This window comes from Abramis brama, assembly GCF_963993115.1.
Source record: "Abramis brama genome assembly, chromosome: 10".
Lineage (NCBI taxonomy): Eukaryota > Metazoa > Chordata > Actinopteri > Cypriniformes > Leuciscidae > Abramis > Abramis brama.
Window position 1 is genome coordinate 11,908,158 of NC_139972.1, and position 18,197 is coordinate 11,926,354.

An 18,197-nucleotide genomic window follows, 5' to 3' on the forward strand; every position below is an offset into this window, starting at 1 on the left:
TATCACATCACGACAGAGCATCAGATTCACATCATGCATGCAGACACTGCATGCTTTTAAGCGAACATGGTAGGGACGTGAATTTACACAGACTATACAAAGAGTTTGCTTAGTTAATTGAGCTTCCTTATCCTCCGGAACATTATACAGACTATCAGAGGGTCATTCTCAGGAAAAATGTGATCCTTTGACAAGATATTGAATTTGTTCACATTATTTGTTAGGTTTAGTCTGTAATTAAGGTTTTTTTAAATGTCATGCTTTCACTACGTAATAATTTTGCTAAATTATTTGTATTTTCTTGTATTTGTATTACACTGCAATATATCCCTTTAAAAAAAACAAGTGATTAGAATAGTTCAACTGTTCCTAGATAAAAATATTACTCTTGGCATAAAGCATTGCAAATAATGTGGTGTTGTACATATTTGATATTTGCTAGGTAAGCTAAGGCTATTATTACACATTTTAACTCTGAAACATTGTCAGTGTAACAGGGCTGAAGCAAAATAATAATCATGGGTTATTATTTTTTTCCTCAGTGTAATATATGATTTATTTAAAGCCACAACAAAATTAAACATTGGGGGGCCAATTAAAGGGGATGGGGCCAATTTAAGGGGATAACCCCCCCCCCCCCCTCCCCTCCCTCCCTCCCTCCCTAAATTGGCCCCCCAATGTTTAATTTTCCGCAGTAACCTCTTGAAATGAACTATTTCCTGACAGTGACCCTGCAAAGCATATAATGAGACTGCTGTCTAGATATCAATATCAAGTCTTAGCTGCAGATAACTTCAAACACAGTCTATAAATGCTTCTTTACAATGACCAATATGTATGGTAAAAGCAAATGTATTTTAAAGACAGATATCCATGTTTTTGAATGAAACATTTAAGGTGATATTAGTGGCTTCAAGAGCGGGTATGAAAGTACACATGCATTGTTTAAAGATAGTTTGAACTTTCTACATCAGCTGAATTGTAAACATACTATATGGTCAAATGTATTTACACTACACAGAAGCCTTTCCTCTTACTCCTTGTACTAACCGGACGATGTGTTAAAGCGAAGAGATAAAATCTCTTCCATGTAAAATTTGATTTTACCCAACCCTGATCGCTTGGTTTCAGTTTTGGCAGCTGGGTAGCCCCGTACACAGTGCAATCTTATCGGTCCAAACATCTTTTCATTAAACATTGTTTCATTGTTCGTACTCACAACTGAAATTGATAACCTGTTGTGTTACCCTTCCTGGTTAGGGATCTGAAATTGTTTAAACTGTACATTTCTAAACCATGGGCTAATGAGCTCATCTGAATACAAATAAATTAATAATAATGAATAAAGTGTTTAATAACTTCTGTGGAAATAGCTTTATGGTTTTAGTTAACTGCTCTCCTCAGATTCTGAAAACAGACCAAACGAATGAAACTCTACAAACTGTACATGTCACTGTACAAAGCGCATTCATTTTAATGAAACAAGCTCTTTTTAGTTTATGATTGGTTTTCTGCTGCTAAACAACTTCCTGTAACATTCTAGTCACACTGTACATCTTTAACACTGCAATTTCCGTGTGTCGATTTTAAAAGCTTGAAAGGTTCAAATGTTCTATGGTTGGTGATAATTGGTAAAGGAAAGCATATAAGTGCCAGTCTGTTTTCTGCATGTGTGTGGTTTGTGGTAAGTGCCAGTTCCCCAAATGAATATTGGTTATTATTTGTGCCTTCTCATGCTGTTAATTTGTCAACATCTTTGTCACCCAAATTCTGTGGTCCACATGCACGGAAGAGCCTGTTTAGCGATGGCCATTAGTTCACATATAAAATATTTCCTCTCCATCACCATGAAGCGTCATACATTTTGACAGGTCTATTTGGTTATTGGTTCTAGTACCACTTGACACATTCAGTCAGACCTTCCAGGCTTCCAAGTCTCATGGTCATGATATATCTCATATACTGCACGCGGTGTCGTTCACTGAGGGAGGCTGCAGTAGATCTGGCTCTTGATGCTGGGGCTTTGCTTGACGTTTCCAGCCTCCAGGGGGAAGGTCAGAGAGCTTTGAGCTGTGGTCTTCACCGCATCTCTGGGGAAGCAGCAGTGCAAGAATTCCCGGATGTGGTTAAAGACCGCCTTACGGAAGATGATGAAGATCCAGGGATCCAAGATGGGGTTAAATGCAGAGAAGCGGAAAGCCATTAGATTCTGCTGATCATTCCCAACCGGACTAATAGCGTTCACAAAGCCACAGATCTGAGTAGAGGAGAGAGAGAGAGAGAGAGAGAGAGAGAGAGAGAGAGAGAGAGAGAGATTAGAACAGCGGGAGATAAACAAAACACTCGCAAGACCTCCAACAGTCACATATTTTACAGGAACATACAGTAATTGCATCCTTGCACCCAAACAGCTGAGAACACTTTAGCATTTAATTGAAACCCCAATTTCACAAATGGCAAAGATTAAATTGACAGATCAGATGAAAACAAATTGTGAATGTTGGACTTGTAAAATGAGTGCCGAGTCCAATTTTTAGATTTAATGAAGTGTCAAATCTGTAAGAAATCAAATAGCTTTTAAATGTGCCATAGAAATAAGCCTTGTCACAGGACAATTCATTACAATATACTGTACATATTGATTGATTTACAGTCACAATTCTCTAGGATTATAATTTGCCTATAGGTGAAAGGTGATAGGTGATGTGTGCATAATGGTGTTTGACACTTAAGTTTTAAAATTCAACAAATGAAGTTGTGTCAATTCGTCCAAAAAAAATAAATAAAGACTTTTGCATTTCATCTTCATAGCCGACAGACACACACTGACTGTACCATGTTATTTTTGTGTGGTCAATCGTCACCTGTCACCAGTCATTTCTTTCCGTTTCACATGGTATGTGATGTGGAGAAATGGAGTGTCCCTTATTTTCCCCTGCTGAAGGTGGTAAAAGTCTCAGACTATTGTAGTCTACAAATATTTTGTATTTTAAAAAAAACACACAATGACAGCACTCTGTGTATAATAATAATAACCATATGATTTCAGGGAGTGGATGCTGAAAACAAGACAAAGCAAAGATTATTTGCAGCATAGTTTCTGCAGTCAGGAACTGTCAAAAGGACATGATTTCAAGACAAAACAAGTTCTCACAGAAACCTCAAGGAGAAGCACAACATCCCTGAAGAATTTCCTTCTCTGAACGACTGTGTCATTATCAGTTCCACATTTCCAGCAATAAATATTTAACAGTTTTGTGATTAAGGCTGTGTTTTGCAAATACACGACTGCTGGCATATTTGTTTCGGTGTCGCAAGCGCTTGGAGCGTTTGAATCTCAATCTGACAATCAATCTGTAGATGAGAGGAAACACAGCAGATGCGGAGCGTCCCATTCCTCTGTTCTCAAGAGCTCAGTTTCCCACAATTTCACCAGATATGAATTTAATCGCTGCGTAGGATGTTAAAAAGTTAACTTTTGGCACAGAACTTGTTTTTTTTTACATCCGATGCTTATGAAAGTGATCCATTTCCTCAAATTTGACGTGTTTTTTCATATTTCGGATTCGGATCTCGTTCCTTAATAAAATTTACATCTATTTTCACATCCAACTTTTCTAATAAATACACCTTCGCTGCAAGCACAACATTCATGATGCTGGAAATAGAAAAGAGAGTTACTGTTAATTCAGATTACCCCAAACTAAATGTAAACCCCTCACATACACATTCATTATGAAAACTTGTTATCTTTATTTTTATTTTTTAAACATTAATTACACAATATTACACTGTTAACTGAAATATTAAATTACCCAATAAAATATTGGGTAACACTTTACAATAAGGTTTCACACTTTAGTTAACATGAACTAAAGGTGAACAATACTTCTATACAGCATTTATTAATCTTAGTTTGTTCATTTCAGCATTACTAATTATTATAATCAAAAGTTGTATTTATTAACATTAGTTAATGCACTGTGAACTAACATGAACAAACTACGAATTACTATTTTTATTAACAAAGATTAATAAATACTGTAACAAATATATTGCTCATTGTTAGTTCATGTTACTTTAACAAATGAGACCTTATTGTAATGTGTTACCAAATATTGTTTTTATTATTATTCTGAATCTAATTTTTTTCTTTCAAAATAATACAATTAATAAATTAATCACATTTATTCTATAATATTTCTCTATAACTCAATTACTTCAATCTGAAATTAACGATCAGTTGATTTATTGAAAATAAAAGTGCTTATTAGTCTAGTATTGATGCTTTATTCACTTTCTGTGTATAATTTATTCTGAATTTAAATCATATTGTTTTTTCATGCTGCAAACTGCAACTCTGCCGTAGGAGTTTATCACTGAATTACTTTTTGACTGTCTGACATCTCTTTCTGCCCCCTTATGATTGACAGGACATAATCGACTTATTACTATCAACAGGGACGAATTTATCTCATATTGTGACAAAGACAAAAGCTAATTTTTCTTTCTTGCCAAAGAAGAAAAGATTGATTTAAAGGGATAGTTCACTTTGAAATTAAATTTTGGTATGTTTTAGCTTACCTCAAGGGCATCCAAGATGTAGGTGGGCATTTCCGCGCAAAAATGTCACATCCATAACGCCAACTAAATACAATAGCATTGTGTTGGCGTTATGGATGTGACAGTTTTGCGTGGAATTGCCCAGGTGTCTTTTTTTCCGCAGTAGTTTCAATTTTGATATTTTTAGATCAAACCGTTCTTGTCTCTCAGTCAGATAATGCAGGTCTATGGTCACTGTCTCAAAGAGCATGCACAGAGTCCAAATTAAAACAATTCCCCATCGTCCAAATTAAACAATTCCCCATCGCAAGTACACATTGATGGCCTAAGACACGAAACGAGCGGTTTGTGTGAGAAAACGAACAGCATTTATATCGTTTTTACCTTTTGTACACAACCACGTCCAAGTGATCTGAAGGCGCGGGCGCTTCCTATTGTGTGACGTGTGCGCAGACTGGTGCATAGATATATACACACTAGATGTCGCGTCATTCCAATGAACTGCAGTAGCCAAGGCGGAATCTATTGTATATATCTATGCACCAGTCTGCGCACACGTCACACAATAGGAAGCGGCCGCGTAAAAACATACCAAAATTTAATTTCAAAGTGAACTATCCCTTTAAGATTGATTTAATTAATTTCCCATATGTGGCTTTGGTGCTGATGAAAAGAAAAAACAAGATTAGAGACACTAAAGAATCAGCCAATATTTGTGGTCCAAATGCTGCCTTCCTCTTAGTGAGACAACATCTTGCTTCAGGGCTTCATTATATCAGCCAGATCTCCTAAAGGTGCAAGTGTCTGTGAATGACTACTGGATGCATTTTGTCAGGACAAATTTGCACTTATGGGATAAGCGCTTCAGGCAACACCTGTGACTACTCATACATGCTTAATCCTGAGTTAAGACGTTTAATGACCCCAAGTTAAGGCCCCTTTTAACTCAGGGCTATGCAAAGCTTCACACTTATACATTTAAAAAGGGGATGACATTTAACTAGAAATGCACTATATACTATATATATATATATATATATATATATATATATATATATATAGTGCAATATAAAAATGTTCTAACAATATCAATATAAATCACCTTTTTTCAATTTAGCACATCCTTGCTGAATAAAAGTATTAATTTCTTTCTTTTTTTTTAAAGAAAAAAAAAAATTACTGACCCCAAACGTTTGATCGGTATTGTATATTGTTACAAAATATTTCTATTTTAAATAAATGCTGTTCTTTTTTAACCTTTTATTCATCAAAGAAACCTGAAAAAAGTATCACAGGTTATTAAAAAATATTAAGCAGCAAAACTGTTTCCAACACTGATAATAAATCAGCATATTAGAATGATTTCTGAAGGATCATAACACTGAAGACTGGAGTAATGATGCTGAATATTCAGCTTTGATCACCGGAATAAATTATATTTTAAAGTATATTCAAATTAAAACCATTATTTTAAATTGTAATATCCTCACAATATTATAGTTTTTTTTCTCTTTAATTTTGATCAAATAAATGCAGGCTTCTTTCAAAAACATTAAAAATAGTAATGTTTCCAAACTTTTGACCGACACTACATAAATCGTATATACATATGAAGAGTTCAGATGCAAAAGCCTCTAAGTGCCATCTGAAATTTTCTTCTAGAATGATCATTTTTATCAAGCTCGTATATTTAAGTACAATGCAAATTACCTATTAATTGTCATTTAAGTGAAATTACTTGACTTAAATATACAAGCTTTTTAAAAATGGTCATTCTAGAAGAAAATTTCAGATGGCACTTAGAGGCTTTTGCATCTGAACTCTTCATATGTATATATGATTTATGTAGTATCGGTCAAAAGTTTGGAGTATTTTAGTATCGGAGGTTGTTCCCCAAAATCTCGCAATACATGGCCCCGGTCATCCTCTCCTTAATACAGTGCAGTCGCCCTGTCCCATGTGCAGAAAAACACCCCCAGAGCATGATGCTACCACCCCCATGCTTCACAGTAGGGATGGTGTTCTTGGGATGGTACTCATCATTCTTCTTCCTCCAAACACGTTTAGTGGAATTATGACCAAAAAGTTCTATTTTGGTCTCATCTGACCACATGACTTTCTCCCATGACTCCTCTGGATCATCCAAATGGTCATGGGCAAACTTAAGACGGGCCTTTACATGTGCTGGTTTAAGCAGGGGAACCTTCCGTGCCATGCATGATTTCAAACCATGACGTCTTAGTGTATTACCAACAGTAACCTTGGAAACAGTGCTCCCAGCTCTTTTCAGGTCATTGACCAGCTCCTCCCGTGTAGTTCTGGGCTGATTTCTCACCTTTCTTAGGATCATTGAGACCCCACGAGGTGAGATCTTGCATGGAGCCCCAGTCCGAGGGAGATTGACAGTCATGTTTAGCTTCTTCCATTTTCTAATGATTGCTCCAACAGTGGACCTTTTTTCACCAAGCTGCTTGGCAATTTCCCCGTAGCCCTTTCCAGCCTTGTGGAGGTGTACAATTTTGTCTCTAGTGTCTTTGGACAGCTCTTTGGTCTTGGCCATGTTAGTAGTTGGATTCTTACTGATTGTATGGGGTGGACAGGTGTCTTTATGCAGCTAACGACCTCAAACAGGTGCATCTAATTTAGGATAATAAATGGAGTGGAGGTGGACATTTTAAAGGCAGACTAACAGGTCTTTGAGGGTCAGAATTCTAGCTGATAGACAGGTGTTCAAATACTTATTTGCAACTGTATCATACAAAGAAATAGTTAAAAAATCATATATTGTGATTTCTGGATTTTTTTTTTTAGATTATGTCTCTCACAGTGGACATGCACCTACGATGACAATTTCAGACCCCTCCATGATTTCCAAGTGGGAGAACTTGCAAAATAGCAGGGTGTTCAAATACTTATTTTCCTCACTGTATATATATATATATATATATATACAGTCAGGTCCATAAATATTGGGACATCAACACAATTCTAATCTTTTTTGCTCTATACACCACCACAATGGATTTGAAATGAAACGAACAAGATGTGCTTTAACTGCAGACTTTCAGCTTTAATTTGAGGGTATTTACATCCAAATCAGGTGAACGGTGTAGGAATTACAACAGTTTGTATATGTGCCACCCACTTTTTAAGGGACCAAAAGTAATGGGACAGATTCATAAATCAAACTTTTACTTTTTAATACTTGGTTGCAAATCCTTTGCAGTCAATTACAGCCTGAAGTCTGGAACGCATAGACATCACCAGTTGCTGGGTTTCATCCCTGGTGATGCTCTGCCAGGCCTCTACTGCAACTGTCTTCAGTTCCTGCTTGTTTTTGGGGCATTTTCCCTTCAGTTTTGTCTTCAGCAAGTGAAATGCATGCTCAGTCGGATTCAGGTCAGGTGATTGACTTGGCCATTGCATAACATTCCACTTCTTTACCTTAAAAAACTCTTTGGTTGCTTTTGCAGTATGCTTCGGGTCATTGTCCATCTGCACTGTGAAGCGCCGTCCAATGAGTTCTGAAGCATTTGGCTGAATATGAGCAGATAATATTGCCCGAAACAATTGAGAATTCATCCTGCGGCTTTTGTCAGCAGTCACATCATCAATAAATACAAGAGAACCAGTTCCATTGGCAGCCATACATGCCCACGCCATGACACTACCACCACCATACTTCACTGATGAGGTGGTATGCTTTGGATCATGAGCAGTTCCTTTCCTTCTCCATACTCTTCACTTCCCATCACTCTGGTACAAGTTGATCTTTGTCTCATCTGTCCATAGGATGTTGTTCCAGAACTGTGAAGGCTTTTTTAGATGTTGTTTGGCAAACTCTTATCTGGCCTTCCTGTTTTTGAGGCTCACCAGTGGTTTACATCTGGTGAACCCTCTGTATTCACTCTGGTGAAGTCTTCTCTTGATTTTTGACTTTGACACACATACACCTACCTCCTGGAGAGTGTTCTTGATCTGGCCAAATGTTGTGAAGAAAAGCATGTTGTGACCAAATGCTTCAGAACTCATTGGACGGCGCTTCACAGTGCAGATGGACAACGACCCGAAGCATACTGTGAAAGCAACCAAAGAGTTTTTTAAGGTAAAGAAGTGGAATGTTATGCAATGGCCAAGTCAATCACCTGACCTGAATCCGACTGAGCATGCATTTCACTTGCTGAAGACAAAACTGAAGGGAAAATGCCCCAAGAACAAGCAGGAACTGAAGACAGTTGCAGTAGAGGCCTGGTAGAGCATCACCAGGGATGAAACCCAGCAACTGGTGATGTCTATGCGTTCCAGACTTCAGGCTGTAATTGACTGCAAAGGATTTGCAACCAAGTATTAAAAAGTAAAAGTTTGATTTATGATTGTTAATCTGTCCCATTACTTTTGGTCCCTTAAAAAGTGGGTGGCACATATACAAACTGTTGTAATTCCTACACCGTTCACCTGATTTGGATGTAAATACCCTCAAATTAAAGCTGAAAGTCTGCAGTTAAAGCACATCTTGGTCGTTTCATTTTAAATCCATTGTGGTGGTGTATAGAGCCAAAAAGATTAGAATTGTGTCAATGTCCCAATATTTATGGACCTGACTGTATATGTATATATATATATATATATATATATATATATATATATATATATATATATATATATATATGTATGTATATATATTTATGTATATATATATATATATATATATATATATGTATATATATATATATATTTATTTATTATTGTGAATACTCTCTTATAAGTTAGTCTTAATCTTTAAACATTGTTATTGTTGTTAATAATTTAATAACATTGCAATATAATCTAATAATGTTTATAATTTTAAATGACTAATATTTTTTATTTAATTTATATTTATTTTATCTTTTTCCCCCCTCGGCCATAACATGAAAATAATCATCGTCTTGTATCCGTATCGGCCAGAATTTTTATATCAGTGCATCCCTACTTAAAATGACACTATACAATTTTGAGTGTGAAAAAACAGATCTGAGAACAAGACCTGCATAGTTTCTATTACTGGCGAGAACTGCTACTGTTCTGTATTTACAGGAAATCTTCATCACGTTCCACAGCTGCAGCGCTGTGATGATGCCATCGTTTATATTCCATCATCACAGACACGTTGAGACTCAACACTGAAGTACAAATTGTCCTGGATGCTGAAGGAGCCAAAAATCAACTGTAAAAAGCAATTTGTGCCGTGATAGATCAGCACATTGGCTGCTGTCTGGCCTTTCATCCACCGATTATGGTATAAAACAAACTGTCACTGATGTGTCAAACAAGTCACGGTAGGTTTTCACGTCTTTGAGCACATAAATTGCCACCCAGTACTGCCAGCTCTGGATGTCTCGTTGTCAAAACACCTCTGCAAACACACCCCATAGCATTCCCCTACATGTCCCTAAGACCTCATATGGTCCTCCAGCACTGTGGGCCACAAATCACGCAATGACTGATGTCTGAGAGAACACGCCAGTTGGACTGTGATGTTGACGTGTCCTTTGGATTACCCACCCAAACCTTTCAAACACAAAGCGACATTTGTGTTTGTGCGAATGTGAGCATGCTCTCCAAAGACGGGAGCGTGTAAAAATGCTAATTATATGTAATCAGTAATGGTTACTTTGTCCACAAGAAGGCTTGTGGATTGCCGAATGACAAAAGAAATGTTATCAGTATGATGGTGTAAAACTAAAACATTTTGTCTGTTACTACCCACTACTACTTAAACCAATGATGGAAATAAGCACAGTAAGAATAGCAAAATATGTGGGAGAGTATTGCTATAGTGTGACTATATTGTCAATACCTGAATCAAAACTAGTTAGCACATCATTTATAATTAAAATAGTTTAATAACAGTATTTGGTTACACTTGAAATAGTTACAAAATAGATGTATGATATGATAAAATCATATTGTACTCAGAATGTATGTAAAATGTTACCTGAGAAAGAGAGAGAGAGAGAGAGAGAGAGAGAGATGGAAGGCATAGAGCAAAAGCAAAGCCTCCAAAAAGAAAGAGAAGAAAAGAAAAGCCCAGAGAAAAGAAGAGCCAAAGAAAAAAGGCTTCTTTTATTCCTTCCTTGACCATGTGACTGAAACCCAATGTGAGACATTCAAACTGACCAATCATAAAATTACAAATTCCCCACCGTACTCATGGTGAGTCAATTAGCAGATCCCTGACATAGACACATCTTGCCCTACAGGCCTTGATTCTTTGATGGAAAGTAAAAAAAATACAAAATGTTGTCATGAAACTCTAGATGGCTGAGGCTCATAGGTCCTTAACTTAATTTGCTTGCAATCACATCATTCTCTATAGGGCACAGCTGATTGGTTCCTGCTGTATCAGTAGCCAATGAACTCGCTGCTCAACTTTCAAATACCAAATACTTGGTCAGCATTTACTGTAGCAGTTTGCAGCGCAGTTTCAGAAACCCTCCTCCTTCCCCAGCTCCACCTGTAGATCTGCTACAGGTAATTAATGTGCTATATTGTAGAGCAGAGCAGCACCTCTTACTTGCTCACAGCAGTGTGTCGTGTGTGTATTGGCAGTAGCAAGTCCCGTACTTGCTCTGCAGCAGCAGAAATAACCAACACAAGCAGCAGTGTAGCAGATCAACTCTGCCTAGACCAAACATATCAACAATGTCATATCCATTACCTTGCCAAACACTCTGTCAAGTTTTCATGACAGAACAGCATTTATTTGAAATAGAAATGTTTTGTATTGTAACATTATAATCTGCAATATAACTTGAGTAACTTGAGTGAGTAAATGATGACAGGATTTCCATATTTAGTTGAACTATTAATATAACACCCTGAGCACAAAGATCACTTACATGAGAGAATCAAATAAGAAGAAATAAATCCCTCTCTCAGACCCATGAGGTTAACAGCTGCATCGTTTTACTCCTCTACGGCGTTTTGTTACCATATTTATTTATTTATTTATCCGCTACTTGAGTTTCAGGTATTTGGTGTGCAAATGTAGAAAGGGCAGAATGTGGCGACATCAGATCTGTTTATCAGTGCGTAAAACAATGGTGAAGTGCACAGACTGTACTTATGGGAAATCACTTCCCATAAGCCGTGACCTTAAAAGAGTTGCAACTAGTAAAACTGTTTTTTGTAAGTACCACATTCATGTACTTAAATATATACTAAATGAATCATCTTTTTTCACTGAGACAAGCCACAAAAAACTCCCACAAGAGATTATTTCCTGTTTTATTTATGTATGACCTACTTTAAACATCTTTATGATCTTTTGAAGTTTGAAGTGCAAATGAGCTGTTCTGAAAGTGTGGGCATTGTTAGACATATCTTGAAGAATTAACTATGAAACTAATATTAGAAAAAGAGACTGGAAATGAACATGCATCTCTCTAACGAGAAAACCACACAGTGAATGATCTCCACAAAACAGATTTCCTGGAGCCAATAAACAAACCTCAACCATGAAAGTGGTTTTGGATAGCTATTACTCATTAGCATGTACCTGAACACACATTTACAGTTTGTTTCTTTATTCTTGAGTCTTGAGAGGACTTTAAATGAAGAACATTTCATGCAATGTAACTGAGTAGACACCAACTGCAAGAGTTCACACATCTTTAAAAGATGCCAGTGGTTTTGACAGGACAACAACTAGAAAGATAAGATCAAAAAACAGGTCATTATGGGAGCTCATTTTTACCACAGAGTAAAAAAAATAAATAAATAAAAAAGTTTAAAATACAGTCACACTGTGAGATATAAAGTTGTAGCTGTGAGATATAACCTCACAATTCTGAAAAAATGTATTCATAACTAAAGGAAATTAAGTCGCAATTACAAGAAATAAGTCACACGCAAGATATTGTCACTCTGCAATATTTAAAAAAACACTAAGACATATAGGCCCGGTTTCACAGACAGGGTTTAGACTAAGCCAGGATTAGGCCTTAGTTCAATTAGGATATTTCAGTAGCTTTTATAAACATGCCTTAGAAAAAAACATTACTGGTGTGCATCTTGAGGCAAAATAATAGCACTGATATATTTTAATATATATATGTTAGTGGAAGTTGCTTTCAGTTTCACATTTGGGGGTGCTGGGCATTTAAAAATATTCAGACTTTTTTTTAATGTACTTTTAATTAAATCATTTTATAATTATTGTTAATCCCAACAATATAGGTGATCCATTACAGTCTGTCCAGTGCAGTGACTGCACATGTTTTGCTTCAGTATTACTATTCTATTCGGGGAAAGCCTCAGACAAAATGAAACCGCGTGCGGCAGTGCCTGCCTGGTAAAAGCCAATATGACTTAAACCACATGTTTCTGTCTAAGTGTCAAAACCTTTACATACTGCCTAGAAGTGCACCATGTACACACACACACACACACAACTTCTCACCCACTGTGTGCATCTCACAGTTCCCTATATATAAGCAGGTCAGTAACATAACACATCAAGCTTTTCTGTCAGATAATTAGATTGTCTTTCACTATAAAAGGAATTAAATGAGTCGAAAGACGTTTACTGCAGAGTTGAGTGAGGTTTCAGGTATATACATCACAAATGAAGGTGGGTGAATGGACACGTACAAACCAAACTCAACAACTGCCATCGGCAAAACAGGAACTTGTATCCTCCCAGGCCTGTTTGACCACTTAAAACTAAAGAAAAAAATTGAAGAAAGAGATGGCCATTCATTTTATTGTGACTCCTTGCGCAATTTTTCTTCCTTCTCTTTTGTTTCTTCTCTTTTTTTCTACCAAGCCTTTCTTGGCACCATTACAAAAGTGGAATATATTTCTATTTTTGTGTGCTGTTTTGCTATTATTTTTGTGCATTGACTTCATTCACTAGCTGAACAGCCAATCAGAGTTCTCTCTCTCACCGACGGTCTACATGCTGAATCGGCCCAAAAAAACCTGACGGCGTCCGACTGGAGCCAACGGTGCAGAACACAACGAAAAAACTACATCGGCCTATGCTCAAAAATGGCCAGACGTTGCTCAACAAATATTTTCAACAAAAAAAAATTGGCGAATGGAAATCAGGAATGGAAAACCAGCACTTCTGAATTAGTGCTGCAAACAGATCAAACTGTATGTGCTCATTTGTAGATATCTTTATCTTCATCAATCAGTCTTCATGAGATCGGTGTGAAATATTAGAAAAAGAAACTGGAAATGAACATGCATCTCTCTAACGAGAAAACCACACAGTGAATGATCTCCACAAAACAGATTTCCTGGAGCCAATAAACAAACCTCAACCATGAAAGTGGTTTTGGATAGCTATTACTCATTAGCATGTACCTGAACACACATTTACAGTTTGTTTCTTTGTTCTTGAGTCTTGAGAGGACTTTAAATGAAGAACATTTCATGCAATGTAACTGAGTAGACACCAACTGCAAGAGTTCACACATCTTTAAAAGATGCCAGTGGTTTTGACAGGACAACAACTAGAAAGATAAGATAAAAAAACAGGTCATTATGGGAGCTCATTTTTACCACAGAGTAAAAAAAAAAAAAAAAAAAAAAAAGTTTAAAATACAGTCACACTGTGAGATATAAAGTTGTAGCTGTGAGATATAACCTCACAATTCTGAAAAAAAAAAATCATAACTACAGGAAATTAAGTCGCAATTACAAGAAATAAGTCCTATTGCAAGATATTGTCACTCTGCAATATTTAAAGAAACACTAAGACATATAGGCCCGGTTTCACAGACAGGGTTTAGATTAAGCCAGGATTAGGCCTTAGTTCAATTAGGATATTTCAGTAGCTTTTATAAACATGCCTTAGAAAAAAACATTACTGGTGTGCATCTTGAGGCAAAATAATAGCACTGATATATTTTAATATATATATATGTTAGTGGAAGTTGCTTTCAGTTAAAACGGCTCAAACGTGCATTTTAGTCTGGAACTAGCTTAAGTCTTGTCTGTGAAAGTCGCAATTGCAAGATGTAAAGGCACATTGTGAGATAAAAGCACATGATTGTGACATGGTTATGAGAAATAAAATTACAATTACAAGAAATAAAGTCACATTGCAAGATATATAGCCACATTGTAAATAGGGCTGTCGAATTAACGCGTTATTCGAATTAATTAGTTATGGAAAAATAACGAGTTAAAATAATTTAAAGCAAATCTGATGTGCGATTAATTTGCGATTAATTAAATCACATCACATCATGTAATTAATTACATTACTAATTGTAATTGCTTGACAGCCCTAATTGTAGGATATGAAAGTCACAAATTAAGACTGTGAGATAAAAGTCGATATTATGAGAAATAAAATCAAAATGACAAGAAATAGTCATATTGCTAGATATAGTCACACTGTGAGAAATAAAATCACATTGTGAGATATAAAGCCACATTGTAAGAAATGAAAGTCACAAATTAAGACGTAATTGTAAGATATAGTCGCAATTACCTTATTTTTCTCTTAAGCGGAAACAGGCTTCCGTAGTTTGTGACCTTCTGACATGTTTGAAGTAATGTAAAAATATAACAGCTTCTTATCCTGATGCAAAACAAATTGTACAGTATGCTATATGACTGTTATTATCTGTAATATCTGACAAATGTGGGCAAGAGTAGACGTTGATTTTCTGACACGCTACACATAAAGTTCAGGCAGGAAATTACTAAAGCAGTTTTACCTACATGATCCATTTCAGTAAAGGAAAGAATTACTTGCGCTGAGGTTTACTGCAACCTAAATTCTCAGCCGATACACACATGAGAGAAGTCAGCGTTTCTCACCACACAGGCTCAAACGTCTGCAGGAGAAACCTTACCCTGTGTGTGATAGCATCAAAACATATCAAGACAAGATGACTCGCCAGCTGCAAAAGTAACAAACTTGAGAAAAACAACACGATCATTATGCTGAACATGTTCTAAATTGAAACTGAATCTAACAGTCAAGAAAAAGTTCCAGAAAAAGGCCTCAATTTAAAGGTCCTCTAAGCGATCTCGGTTGGCGTAACCTCTTGTTGATGTTTGAATTATTATCAAACAAAACGGAGACTAGCTAGACCCTCCCTCCTCCTCATCCGCGCACTAACCCCCGAACCCCACCCCCACATCATTCTTGTCGGTTATTGGCTGGAACAGTTTGTTATGTTTCGTGCTGCGGGTCGCTCTGTTTGTTGCTCAGTTATATTGCTCACTATATATATATAAATAAATAAATAAATAAAGGTGACTTGACTTGACTCACATGTGTCTCTTCTAGACATTCAGAAGAGATCTCAACAATGTTTCAAGACTGTGCTCAGATTTGCTAAAATGTCTGGAATCAAAAGTGTCAAAAATCTCAATGTCTACTCAAACATTTCTTATTTAGGAGAAACGTGTTAAAGGTGCTGTATGTAATATTTTTTGACTGTACTAAAGCATAAAAATACCATAAAACATATGCAGATGTTAAAGGATAATTCCGGTATTTAGCACTTTGAGTCTCTTTTCTGGTTTGTTTTGGATTAACTAGAGTGGTGGACACAGAAATTTTGACGATGGGTCCTGTCTCGACTTTCTGACTCGTTTAGAATCGCCTTTGACCGCTTCAGAGTGGCTGGCTACGGGCATGCACGAACATGTCCTTAAAACAACCCTTAATGTTCGTTTTCAAAACTGTGCAACTCACCGAGTGGTTAGTGGTGTTCGTTGATGATCCAAAACAAATATATCGGCGCGATGTATGATTTCAATCCGTGTTATTTGCTATAGTGGAACTATTTTTTCAGATACCTCACAACCGCGTATAAACTTCCGCTAGATATTTGAGTCTGAAGCGCAGTAATATCAACGAGCAATGAGTCCTCCAACAGAAATCAATGGGATTTTACAAAATGCCAAATAAAACAGGACAGAAACTGTATTTCGTTACGCTACTTGTTTTGGAACATCAACGAACATCACTAACCACTCGGTGAGTTGCACAGTTTTGAAAACGAACATTAAGGGTTGTTTTAAGGACATGTTCGTGCATGCCCGTAGCCAGCCACTCTGAAGCAGTCAAAGGCGATTCTAAACGAGTCAGAAAGTCGAGACAGGACCCATCGTCAAAATTTCTGTGTCCACCACTCTAGCTCATCCAAAACAAACCAGAAAAGAGACTCAAAGTGCTAAATACCGGAATTATCCTTTAAGGAAACATGCTAAGTTCACATACTTGTTTCTCCAAAAAACAATGCTATACAGCCAGTTATTCTACTTTGAAATGTGCGTTCTGTGTCGGAATGTCTATTTTTGTTTTCGCCTGTGTGATTCGCCCACTGCCACTTCACCCAATAGTATTTCGACACCCGGGTTGCCATTTGGCGGGAAACACAGCGTATTGTATCCATGGAAGCCAGCGAACGAACTGGGTAAGAGATCGCAGATTCTACCCGACCTAAAAAACCTCAGCATCCATTTAAAATGCTCTATGACCAGAGATATATTAAAACAAAGATAAATCAACACATCAACTTACAGTGTAAGGCCTGTCGCTTTCCATTGTCAGTTGCGCTCGTTCATGTTGCGTGTCCTCAATCTGGCAACCAATGGCCCTCATTTATCATTCTTGCGTAGAAACGGGTGTATATGTTGGCGTAAGATTATGCTTACACTCCTCTCACCGCCTGATTTATGAAGCTGTGCGTACCTTTGAAATCCAGGTGTACGCAATACCTGCCCTTGATAAATGCCGCGGCTGAAAATGATCGTCATTAGAATAACACGCCCCTATATATTCAAGTCTCCGCTTCCCCCACGCCCTCATTTTACGCCATGGACACACAGAAGACGGCAAAGAAGAGAAACTTCTCCGACGTGGAGATCGAGACCATCACCAGGGAAGTGGAAAGAAACAAAATTGTTTTATTTGGGAGTTTAAAGAGTGGGATTAAAGGCGCCCACAAAAACAAAATATGAGAATTGGTGTACGGTGGAATTCCAGTTTAAATAGCTGTTTGGATGAGCAAATGACCTATCACAATGCATTATTTTACAGCACGTGTTTTGAAACAATTAGCATTTAATTTCGTATCACGTCACATGTATTGGGGTGTACAATAGTGATGATGATGATGTGATGTGGGGTACCATTCATTCACATTAATAATTGCATGACAATTTGTAATATTCTTCTTCTTATTATTATTATGATTTTTATTATTAATGACGCTTATTGTTATTTAGAAGAAGAATGTTGTTATTATTATTATTTGTATTATTATTATTATTATTATTTAAAAGAATTAGAATGTCATTTTTATTATTTTGTCCGTCTGAATTATTTTTTGGTCATTGAAAGCCTTTCATTACTGAACCCAGTCCGTGCGCACCTGCCGGGCCTAAAGGCCCTTTCACACCGGATGCGTAACGAAAAAGCGAAACGAAAAAGCAAATAGTTCGTGTGCGAATAGTTCGCGTCAAAACCATTCACATCAGCCGCGACGCGAATTTGCGACGTTTGTGACGTTCAGAGAGCTTCAACATTCCAAAACTTTCGCGCCGACAGCTGAGAAAACATGGACACTTCATCATCATCATCCAGTGAAGACGAGCTTTTCATTTTCTTTAAAAGA

General features: G+C 36.9%; 1 protein-coding gene across 1 annotated transcript in view; it reads right to left on the reverse strand.

The window, feature by feature from the left end:
- Window positions 1-434: 434 nt before the first annotated feature.
- ptgir (prostaglandin I2 receptor) overlaps window positions 435-18,197 on the reverse strand; it is a 36,692-nt gene continuing 18,929 nt past the window's right edge. Inside the window, exon 3 of the mRNA XM_084125431.1 lies at window positions 435-2,257. Within this exon, the coding sequence (XP_083981557.1) occupies window positions 1,979-2,257 (279 nt within the window). The 3' untranslated portion in view covers window positions 435-1,978. The remainder of the gene's footprint in view (window positions 2,258-18,197) is intronic.